The sequence below is a fragment of the Coregonus lavaretus genome (genome assembly GCF_964263955.1).
Source record: "Coregonus lavaretus genome assembly, contig: HAP1_SCAFFOLD_1083, whole genome shotgun sequence".
NCBI classification, from domain to species: domain Eukaryota; kingdom Metazoa; phylum Chordata; class Actinopteri; order Salmoniformes; family Salmonidae; genus Coregonus; species Coregonus lavaretus.
The window spans coordinates 86,969-99,247 of record NW_028165466.1 but is presented as its reverse complement, the minus strand read 5'-3'; the positions used below and the strand labels follow the sequence as shown (position 1 = coordinate 99,247).

General features: G+C 44.4%; 1 protein-coding gene across 1 annotated transcript; it reads left to right on the top strand.

Annotated features, from left to right (window-relative positions):
* Positions 1–2,694: 2,694 nt before the first annotated feature.
* Positions 2,695–9,567, top strand: tdp2b (tyrosyl-DNA phosphodiesterase 2b). Its single transcript, XM_084190953.1, has 7 exons — positions 2,695–2,900; positions 3,311–3,438; positions 4,171–4,383; positions 5,339–5,430; positions 8,014–8,132; positions 8,228–8,398; positions 8,541–9,567. Exons 1-7 carry the CDS (start codon positions 2,766–2,768, stop codon positions 8,826–8,828), a joined length of 1,146 nt encoding a protein of 381 aa, XP_084047079.1. The 5' UTR covers positions 2,695–2,765; the 3' UTR covers positions 8,829–9,567.
* The last annotated feature ends 2,712 nt before the right edge of the window (positions 9,568–12,279 follow it).

The window sequence follows — 12,279 nt, the reverse complement described above, 5'->3', positions numbered from 1 at the left end:
TGTAGCTTGACTGATGACTGACAGATACTGTAGATTGACTGACAGATACTGTTGCTTGACTGATGACTGACAGATACTGTAGCTTGACTGACATATACTGTAGCTTGACTGACAGATACTGTAGCTTGACTGACAGATACTGTAGCTTGACTGATGACTGACAGATACTGTAGCTTGACAGACAGATACTGTAGCTTGACTGATGACTGACATCTACTGTAGCTTGACTGACAGATAATGTAGCTTGACTGATGACTGACAGATACTGTAGCTTGACTGATGACTGACAGATACTGTAGCTTGACTGATGACTGACAGATACTGTAACTTGACTGATGACTGACAGATACTGTAACTTGACTGACAGATACTATAGCTTGACTGATGACTGACGGATACTGTAGCTTGACTGACAGATACTGTAGCTTTACTGACAGAAACTGTAGTGTGACTGAGAGAAACTGTAGCTTGACTGATGACTGACAGATACTGTAGCTTGACTGACAGATACTGTTGCTTGACTGATGACTGACAGATACTGTAGCTTGACTGACAGATACTGTAGCTTGACTGACAGATACTGTAGCTTGACTGATGACTGACAGATACTGTAGCTTGACAGACAGATACTGTAGCTTGACTGATGACTGACAGATAATGTAGCATGACTGATGACTGCCGGATACTGTAGCTTGACTACCAGATACTGTAGTTTGACTGATTTACAGATACTGTAGCTTGACTGACAGATATGGTAGCTTGACTGACAGATAATGTAGCTTGACTGACATATACTGTAGCTTTTACTATCAAGCATCTGGTGTTTGGTTGGTTTGATGATGGCAAACTTTCAAGTTTATGCTTCTGTTTATGATAGCAATTCATCCTTACAATACAGAGAGACTATGACTTAAGATCAGTTACCAATGATTTGCTGCCCAACCGAACGGACCTGTAATAGTCCTGGACATGGCTGTACAGGAGTCTCTGCAGCTGAGCTTCCATCACTGTAAGGAGTCTCTGCAGCTGAGCTTCCATCATTTGTTAAAGAAGAAGAAGAAGAATGGTAGAAAGTGTCAGTAGAGCGAGCTGTACGCCGGATCGAAGACAGGATGATAAATGAGGGCGAAGTATCAGAGGTGGCAGGTGTAGTGAAGTTCTCGGAGCCCGAGGCTTGCAACGAGGGTCCAGTGGAGGCTGCTGAGGGGAGAATGGCTCATAGTAATGGACGGAACGGAGCAAATGGAAGGGCATCAGTATGACACAGTCCCGTGTAGCTCAGTTGGTAGAGCATGGCGTTTGCAACGCCAGGGTTGTGGGTTCGTTTCCCACGGGGGGGCAAGTATGAAAATGTATGCACTCACTAACTGTAAGTCGCTCTGGATAAGAGCGTCTGCTAAATGACTAAAATGTAAATGTAAAATGCATCAAACACCTGGAAACCATGTGTTTGATTTATTTCATACCATTCCACTCATTCCGCTCCAGTCATTACCCAGAGCCCGTTCTCCCCAATTAAGGTGCCACCATCTGAAGACCAGGATAAAGATGAGTGAAAGTAGGAGGGACATTTTGGGAGAAAGTGGATCCTTGCCTTTTGGCTGATCCACTTGTGGTTTCAGGGTGGGTGAAAACAGAGTTAGGTGCTGTGGAATCAGTGAAGTAACTACAGATAACTACAGTAACCAGAAGTGGTCTTGTGATAATTGTTGTTTCTGCTGGTCAGAGGGAGTAGGCACTCTGTGTTAAATGAATGGGGACAGAGAGGTGAATTGTTTTGCTCTCAAGGAAAGGGCGCCATTGAGAGGAGTGATTATTGGGGTAGGGGTAAATGTGAAAGTTGACCAACTGAAGGGGAAGATTCCCGGTGCTTGTGATGCTCGTCGTTTGGTGTGACGCAGACAAGGTGGCGTGAGTTTTACATTTTAGTCATTTAGCAGACGCTCTTATCCAGAGCGACTTACAGTTAGTGCACGACTTACAGTTAGTGCATACATTATATATATATTTTTTCATATGCCCCGTGGGAATCGAACCCACAACCCTGGCGTTGCAAATGCCATGCTCTACCAACTGAGCTACATCCCCTGCCGGCCAAACCCTCCCCTACCCTAGACGACGCTGGGCCAATTGTGCGCCGCCCCATGGGTCTCCCGGTCGCGGCCGGCTACGACAGAGCCTGGATTCGAACCAGGATCTCTAGTGGCACAGCTAGCACTGCGATGCAGTGCCTTAGACCACTGCGCCACTCGAGTTTTGATGTTGAGTCTTTGCCCGACAAAGTGATGTTAGGATATATAAGTTATCTGGTACAAGTACATCTTTTGTGCCGAATACATTATGTTGTTACAGGTGGCAAGCTTATGGGCACCTGTAGCAATGGTTATCAACTGTACAGCAAGTCACAGAAAATGGAGGTTGTGGTGGCAGCTGCAGAGACGTATTTGGGTGTGCGAGACTTGATGCCAGGAGAGTTAAGTGGTGGTGTCCCATCCTTTCAGACTGTTGGCCTGAGGTAGGACTAAATAGATTTAAGGGTGGTGGGTTTTTAGTGAGTGTACGGTTAGATGGTAGGGTATTTGTTGATTTTTATTTTTGTCTTTTTTTTTCAAGCAAAGTATAAGGGAGTTATACTCCAGTCCAGTAGGTGGCGGTAATGCAAGATTTATTGGATACCAACCGCCGTTAAACCTCATCGAAGAAGAAGTAAAATGCTTTCGCTTCACTTCTAACAAGATAACGCATCGCAATAAAATAGATAAACCATGAGTAATATTTCCAAGTCCGTGTCGACTTTAGAAGAAACGAGGACTGGTCTGTGTGATGAGTTTGTGTCCATAACAGGATCCGATAGCGCCGTGGCTCAATGCTACCTCGCTGAAAATGACTGGGAAATGGAGGTACGTATAGCTAGCCAGCTCATATCAGTCCCAATTATTAGTTATCTCTAGTCGGAACGAGGCTATGCCACGATCAGGACAGCGCAGAGCCGGCTCGGGAAAACGTACCCCAATTCAGGGATTGGGAGATGGCAGTGTACTCCTAATTATCCCAACTCGATAATTTAAATACTGCTAGTTCAACGTCAGCATGCTAGGCTAGCTAATGCTATAGCAGCCCATTGAATTCGACAACACTTCCGGTAGCAGCTCACCACCACGTTACTCGTCGCATTTTCCTGGAATCCAATGCGTGGGACATTAACTAATAAACATGATATCACTTTAGTTACGGTCTGAAAACAACTGCGAACTTTGAGAAGCATTAACCTACTTCTCTATACTGCATGCATGTCGTGTTACCTTTTCAGAGAGCTTTGAACTCATTTTTCGAGGCTGACATGGAGGCAGTTTTTGCAGTGGAAGATTCACCAAAGGACAGCAGCCCCCCTAAAGTTAAACGACAGAAGTTGGACAAACCACAGGGAAAAGTGGACTGGTATGTATTGTGATATGTATTCATGCATTGGCCTGTCTACAATATCAATGTTCATTTAGTCATTTTGGTAAGTGTAAAATAAGCTGTGAGCCTCTTGGTTTGACATTGCTGGTCTAGATATTTTCTCTAATCCAGTGTTTCCTGGTCCTGGGGACCCAAAGGGGTGCACATTTTAGTTATTGCCTTAGCACTTGCCCTAACACTTTTGATTCAAATAATCAAAGGCTTGATGAATCTATTATTATTACGGTGGTCCTCTGTAGCTCAGTACCTCTGTAGCTCAGCTGGTAGAGCACGGTGCTTGCAACGCCAAGGTAGTGGGTTCGATCCCCGGGACCACCCATACACAAAAATTTATGCACGCACGACTGTAAGTCGCTTTGGATAAAAGCGTCTGCTAAATGGCTTATTATTATTATTAGTAGTAGTAGTAGTAGTAGTAGTAGTAGTAGTAGTAGTAGTAGCAGAAGTAGTAGTAGTAGCAGTAGTAGTAGTAGTAGTAGTAGTAGTAGTAGCAGTAGCAGTAGTAGTAGTAGTAGTAGTAGTAGTAGTAGTAGTAGCAGTAGCAGTAGTAGTAGTAGTAGTAGTAGTAGCAGTAGCAGTAGCAGTAGTAGTAGTAGTAGTATTATCAATGAGTTGAATCAATTGTGTTAGTGCTAGGGCAAAACCCTTTGGGCCCTGAGGACCAGGACTGGGCAACACTGCTCTAATCTGCCCTTGCAAATCCTGCAGCATTGACCTGACCACAGAAGAGCCTGCCTGTTCCAGCAGCAACGCCAAGTCAACAGACTCCTCCAAGTCAGTGGAACCCAAAGCTAAACTTAAAGCCTCGGGCTCTGAGGAGCAGGACGACAGCAAACTGTCGCTGATCTCCTGGAATGTAGATGGACTGGACACCGTGAACCTGGGAGAGCGTGCTAGAGGCCTCTGTTCTTATCTGGCCCTGTGAGTCACTGTGTTCGCTAACTGTCCTTTTATAATGTCAGCCATTTATGGAACTACGTGGTCCTCTGTAGCTCAGCTGGTAGAGCACGGCGCTTGTAACGCCAAGGTAGTGGGTTCGATCCCCGGGACCACCCATACACAAAAATTTATGCACGCATGACTGTAAGTCGCTTTGGATAAAAGCGTCTGCTAAATGGCATATTATTTATATTATTATGTGAAATACTTTCCTTAACATCCTCACTCTCAACCCAATGACTTTTCTCTGGGTTACTTAAGTTGCATCCCAAATGGCACCCGATTCCCTAATATTGTACACTACTGTTGACCAGGGCAGGGGTTACCAAAGCTTTGTGGCCCACGACCCCATTTTTCTATAAAAAATGTATCTTGACCCCAACCATGTGAAAACAATTATTAATTAACAGCCAATGTTTCGTTTTTTTAAATTGGGGCTATGGCAGTCAATTGCAAAACATTCTAACAGTATTTCTGATTTGTCTTCTCAACTCACCATCATATACTTTAATGTGGGGTTATGACAGTCAATTGCAAATTAATCTCTTTTTCATTTAGATTTGTAAGCTTAAGCACATTACAATGATTTTGAGATACAAAGATGATATTATAATATATATATTTTTCTTCTTCTGGATTTAGTAAATTCTCCTGCCACCCCATTTTCCTATCAGGGACCCCTAGTTTGTGAATCGCTGGCCATTTAGGGTACATACAACCTACTAACATCCTTCCTCTGAACTCAAGGACATGTCTCTGGGTTAGCCAACATTTCAGGCAGATCCAAAACATCATGAGGATGTCTGGACAAAAATACACAGACATTTCGTTTTTACATTTCAAATGGATACTAGTGGTGGATAGTACTGTGATTAGCACCGTGATTGGTCTTGTCGGGTAAAGTATTTTTAACATTTGTCCTCTCTCCTCCGTTAAGCTACACCCCTGACGTGGTGTTTCTGCAGGAACTCATTGAACCGTATGTTCAGTACCTCAAGAAGCGGGCTGTCAGCTACACCATCATTGAGGGTATGGTGGGAAAGTTTTATGATAAGATAAATACCTGCATTCCAATTTCCACAGTAGCATACTACTTAGAATGCATGCTCAATACACTGCTTCGACCTAAGTGGTGTTAGTTAGGTTATAGGATATTGAAACAGAACCAGTGTCTTGTGTCATTTTATGCCAAAGTCGTGGGTTCGATTCCCTCTGAGGAATGTAAGTTGCTTTGAATAAAAGTGTGTGCTAAATGGCATATATACACCGAGTATACAAAACATTAAGAACACCTGCTCTTTCCATGATATAGACTGACCAGGTGAAAGCTATGATCCCTTATTGATGTCACTTGTTAATCCATTTAAATTAGTGTAGGTGAAGGGGAGGAGACAGGTTAAATAATGATTTTTAAGCCTTGAGACAATTGAGACATGGATTGTGTATGTGTGCCATTCAGAGGGTGAATGGACAAGACAAAATATTGAAGTGCCTTTGAACGAGGTATGGTAGTAGGTGCCAGGTGCACTGGTTTGTGTCAAGAACTGCAATGCTGCTGGCTTTTTCACGCTCAACAGTTTCCCGTGTGTATCAAGAATGGTCCACCACCCAATGGACATCGAGTGAACTTGACACAACTGTGAGAAGCATTGGAGTCAACATGGGCCAGCATCCCTGTGGAACGCTTTCGACACCTTGTAGAGTCCATGCACCGACGAATTGAGGCTGTTCTGAGGGCAAAAGGGGGTGCAACTCAATATTAGGAAAGTGTTCTTAATGTTTTGTATACTCTCTGTGTGTATGTATGTATGTATCCATTACATTTGACATTTTAGTCATTTGGCAGACACTCTTAACCAGAGCGACTTACAGTTGTGATACATTTTTTTTCTTCATACTAGTCCCCCATGTGCATGTATGTGTATGTATGTATGTGTGTATATATATGTGTGTACAGTTGAAGTCGGAAGTTTACATACTCTTAGGTTGGAGTCATTAACTTGTTTTTCAACCACTCCACACATTTCTTGTTAACAAACTATAGTTTTGGCAAGTCTGTTAGGACATCTACTTTGTGCATGACACAAGTGATGTTTTCCAACAATTGTTTATAGAAAGATTATTTCACTTATAATTCACTGTATCACAATTCCAGTGGGTCAGAAGTTTACATACACTAAGTTGACTGTGCCTTTAAACAGCTTGGAAAATTCCAGAAAATGATGTCATGGCTTTAGAAGCTTCTGATAGGCTAATTGACATAATTTGAGTCAATTTGAGGTCTACGTGTGGATGTATTTCAAGGCCTACCTTCAAACTCAGTGCCTCTTTTCTTGACATCATGGGAAAATCAAAAGAAATCAGCCAAGACCTCAGAAAAAAAATGGTACACCTCCACAAATATGGTTCATCCTTGGGAGCAATTTCCAAATGCCTGAAGGTACCACGTTCATCTGTACAAACAATAGTACGCAAGTAAAAACACCATGGGACCACGCAGCCGTCATACCGCTCAGGAAGGAGATGCGTTCTGTCTCCTAGAGATGAACGTACTTTGTTGCGAAAAGTGCAAATCAATCCCAGAACAACAGCAAAGGACCTTGTGAAGATGCTGGAGGAAAAAGGTACAAAAGTATCAATATCCACAGTAAAACGAGTCCTATATCGACGTAACCTGAAAGGCCGCTCAGCAAGGAAGAAGCCACCGCTCCAAAACCTCCATAAAAAACGCCAGACTACGGTTTGCAACTGCACATGGGGACAAAGATTGTACTTTTTGGAGAAATGTCCTCTGGTCTGATGAAACAAAAATAGAACTGTTTGGCCATAATGACCATCGTTATGTTTGGAGGAAAAAGGGTGCTGCTTGCAAGCCAAAGAACACCATCCCAACCGTGAAGCACGGGGGTGGCAGCATCATGCTGTGGGGGTGCTTTGCTGCAGGAGGGACTGGTGCACTTCACCAAATAGATGGCATCATGAGGAAGGAACATTATGTGGATATGAAGCAACATCTCAAGACATCAGTCAGGAAGTTAAAGCTTGGTCGCAAATGGGTCTTCCAAATCGACAATGACCCCAAGCATACTTCCAAAGTTGTGGCAAAATGGCTTAAGGACAACAAAGTCAAGGTATTGGAGTGGCCATCACAAAGCCCTGACCTCAATCCTATAGAATATTTGTGGGCAGAACTGAAAAAGTGTGTGCGAGCAAGGAGGCCTACACCAGCTCTGTCAGGAGGAATGGGCCAGAATTCACCCAACTTATTGTGGGAAGCTTGTGGAAGGCTACCCGAAATGTTTCACCCAAGTTAAACAATTTAAAGGCAATGCAACCAAATATTAATTGAGTGTATGTAAACTTCTGACCCACTGGGAATGTGATGAAAGAAATAAAAGCTGAAATAAATCATTCTCTCTACTATTATTCTGACATTTCACATTCTTAAAATAAAGTGGTGATCCTAACTGACCTAAAACAGGGAATTCTTACTAGGATTAAATGTCAGGAATTGTGAAAAACTGAGTTTAAATGTATTTGGCTAAGGTGTATGTGAACTTCCGACTTCAACTGTATGTATAAATGCCAGACATTTCACTTCCTCAATGTCAGGAGGCAAGGAGGGGTACTTCACTGGTTTGATGTTGAAGAAGTCCAGAGTGAAGGTCCTGAACAGTGACGTAATCAGTTACCCAAGCACCCAGATGATGAGGAATCTGCTCGTTGCTGAAGTAGGTCCACGCGCCGATAACACAGAGTCCAAACAGGTAATCATCTTGTTAATACGCAGCTCATCTGAAGTCTGTCGGTGTCCATTCGGCCTCAGGTGAAGTTCAGGGACCAGGAGCTGTGTGTGATGACGTCCCATTTCGAGAGCTGTAAGGGACAGGCAGAGGAGAGGATGAAACAGCTGAGGGTGGTGCTGAAGAGGATGACGGACGTGCCCAGTAACGTGACTGTCCTATTCGGAGGGGACACCAACCTGAGGGACACAGAGGTTAGGCTTTGGTCTCCCTAATATATCCTAAAAAAACATGATCTTTCTCTCTGGCCTCTCACTCACTCTCGTCAATATCTCAAGATAGGAATCTAAACTATTCATAAAAACATTTTGTTTTACCGTTATTTTTGTGTCACAGGTGACAAAGGTCGGAGGTCTTCCCAGTGGTGTGTGTGACGTGTGGGATCAGCTGGGGAAGCAGGAACACTGCAGGTACACCTGGGACACCAAGGCCAACAGCAACAAGAGCGTACCGTATGTCAGCAGGTGTCGTTTTGACCGCGTCTACCTCCGGCCGGCCAGGGAGGGCCCCGGGTCCCGGATGGCCCCGGACCACATGGCCCTGGTGGGGTTAGAGAAGCTGGACTGTGGTCGCTACACCAGCGATCACTGGGGAATCTACTGCAGCTTTACCACTGGCTCCTGAGACTGAGGGTGTGGCCCAAATGGCACCCAGTACTCTTTAGTGCACTACTTTAGACCAGGACCCACAGGGTACCATTTGGGAGGCACACTAACTGAGAATGGAACATGTTTGTGTGTAGTGGTCCCAGCAGGACTTGGAAGGGGCTTGACCCTAACGGACGGTTAAAAGGTTAACGTTGCTCTAATATTGGATAGACAGTCTCTGATTGGCCACTAATAGTAGGATTCGGAGACGGCTGGCTCACCTTTTTTAGTTCCTTTATTCTAATGGTAGTGCCTTGAGCTGAGGACAGGGAAGGTTTCTAATGAGTGCACAAACTTGACAGGTCTCTGGTCCTTCCCAAATATACCCTCAGAATGAAAGTTGATGGTGCACGTCCTAAGTGACACCCTATCCCCTATATAGTGCACTACTTGTGACTAGAGACCATAAAACTCTGGTCTAAAGTAGTGCACTATATAGGGAATAGGGTGCCATTTGGGACAGAAGCTGTGTGTATCTCCTCCCAGGGTATCCTCCCCATCCCAGTATTCAAATGCTTTCTCTCTGAAAGCTTTACGCTGTTTGCCTCCTAACAGACCTTGGCTGGAATATTATGTTCAATATGTGATTCGAATATATGTTTGGTTTGAAATCAGAAGTGTTACATGTGATGATAATTTCCCTCATATGTTTTAGTCCTGTACCTTGAAAGCGCTTGAATAAAATTGAAATAAATACATTTATGATATAAAATGCCTTCAAGAATACGTTTTGTGTTTTTCTTAAGCAGAGTGGCTTCTATGACGTTATTTGACCACTAGGGAGTAACAAAGAAAAGTGCCAATCAATGCATATTTCCATGACAATAGTTAGTTTAGGAGGCATCTGTTCCTTTCTCTGCCTTCTGTCAGAATCTGGTTGGCCAGTTTTTTACATTTACATTTTAGTCATTTTAGCAGACGCTCTTATCCAGAGCGACTTACAGTTAGTGAGTGAATACATTTTTCATACTGCCCCTAAATTGCTAGCTATTTAGATTCAAAACAAATAACTCAATGTCACTGGGAAAAGCAAACTGGTCCATTTATCATATACTGAATATACTATCGTATACTGAACAGAAATATAAAATGGAACAATTTCAAAGATTTTACTGAGTTACAGTTCATAAGGAAATCAGTCAATTGAAAAATTAATTAGGCCCTAATCTATGGATTTCACATGACTGAGAAAACAGATATACATCTGTTGGTCACAGATACCTTTAATGAAATGTAGGGGCGTGGATCAGAACACCAGTCAGTATCTGGTATGACTACCATTTGCCTCATGCAGCGAGACACATCTCCTTTGTGTAGAGTTGATCAGGCTGTTGATTGTGGAATGTTGTTCCACTCCTCTTCAATAGCTGTGAAAAGTTGCTGGATATTGGTGGGAACTGGAACACGCAGTCGATCCAGAGTTGGGATGAGGTTACTTTCGATGGCTTGCATTGTGTCTTCAGTCCACCCTAATCCACAGCTGTTTTTAATATCACATGTCCTGCCAACCCTGTGTCAAGACATCCTCCTGCTTACCTCTCCAATGTGCTGCTCAGACCATAGAGAGAGAATTAGTAGAATGGACGAAGCTATTCTATTTGTAATTGTATTTCTATGGTTCGGACGTTTGGCTGGCGTCTACTGGCAGCTCTGTTTTCCTGTATGATCCTTCACTCAGAGCCTGCGTCCCAAATAGCACCATATTCCAAATATATAGTGCGCTAAGTTTGACCAGGGCCCATAGGAGGGAATAGGGTGCCTTTTGGGTCACACCCTCAGAGAAACGCCCTGACCTCCAGAGAGGACACAGCTGTGATGATGATCACTTCCTCCACAACAACGTCACAATGAAGCCCCCCCTTGTCCCCTACTCCGTACCCCCTTGTCCCCTACTCACTTTCCCCTCCTTCCTTGTCCCCTACTCCCTTGTCCCCTACTCCCTTGTCCCCTACTCCCTTGTCCCCTGCTCCCTACTCCCGTTTTAGGTGAAAGATTAGTAGAGCCGTTGCCTTGGTGCCAGGGCAACAGACCGAGAGGGGCAGCAAGTCCCAGGCTGCGTCCCAAATAGCAACCTATATCCTACATAGTTCACTACGTAAGGAAAAGGACGCATTCCCAGACAGAGCAACAGCTGCTTGGAACTGAAGCGAGATGGAGACGTAACGGCCTGCTGCCAAGCCCTGTCAACCCTGCTGCATCCCGCACCCTATTCCCTATATAGTGCACTAATTTTGAACAGGGACTATAGGACTCTGGTCAAAAGTACTACACTATATAGTGAATAGGGTGCCATTTGGGACGCAGTCCAACATTGGAGCTTCTCTGGTCATGGCCTCAGGAGGAATGGTAGATGACATTCTAGCTCAGGATTGATGAGTAGATAGCTATGTTCCTACAGGACAAGACAGTCTGTCTGTGCCATCATGCCACTCCTTGATATGACAAGGAATGAACATGATAGAAAAGCTCTGGGACCAGGCTATAGAACAGATCTGGGACCAGGCTATAGACCAGGCTATAGAACAGATCTGGGACCAGGCTATAGACCAGACTATAGAACAGATCTGGGACCAGACTATAGAACAGATCTGGGACCAGGCTATAGAACAGATCTGGGACCAGACTATAGAACAGATCTGGGACCAGGCTAGAGACCAGACTATAGAACAGATCTGGGACCAGGCTATAGAACAGATCTGGGACCAGGCTATAGACCAGACTATAGAACAGATCTGGGACCAGGCTATAGAACAGATCTGGGACCAGGCTATAGACCAGACTATAGAACAGATCTGGGACCAGGCTATAGAACAGATCTGGGACCAGGCTAGAGACCAGGCTATAGAACAGATCTGGGACCAGGCTATAGACCAGGCTATAGAACAGATCTGGGACCAGGCTATAGACCAGACTATAGAACAGATCTGGGACCAGGCTATAGAACAGCTCTGGGACCAGGCTATAGAACAGCTCTGGGACCAGGCTATAGAACAGCTCTGGGACCAGGCTATAGAACAGATCTGGGACCAGACTATAGAACAGATCTGGGACCAGACTATAGAACAGCTCTGGGACCAGACTATAGAACAGCTCTGGGACCAGGCTATAGAACAGCTCTGGGACCAGACTATAGAACAGATCTGGGACCAGACTATAGAACAGATCTGGGACCAGGCTAGAGACCAGACTATAGAACAGATCTGGGACCAGGCTATAGAACAGATCTGGGACCAGGCTATAGAACAGATCTGGGACCAGGCTATAGACCAGGCTATAGAACAGATCTGGGACCAGGCTATAGACCAGGCTATAGAACAGATCTGGGACCAGGCTATAGACCAGACTATAGAACAGATCTGGGACCAGGCTATAGACCAGGCTATAGAACAGATCTGGGACCAGACTATAGAACAGATCTGGGACCAGGC

Bases quoted from the DNA above. Each gene is read 5' to 3' on its own strand.
- tdp2b (XM_084190953.1), top strand. From the start codon at position 2,766: ATGAGTAATATTTCCAAGTCCGTGTCGACTTTAGAAGAAACGAGGACT. The intron at 2,901-3,310 runs GTACGTATAGCT...TTACCTTTTCAG, and splicing joins AAAATGACTGGGAAATGGAG to AGAGCTTTGAACTCATTTTT. The intron at 8,133-8,227 runs GTAGGTCCACGC...ATTCGGCCTCAG, and splicing joins GGAATCTGCTCGTTGCTGAA to GTGAAGTTCAGGGACCAGGA.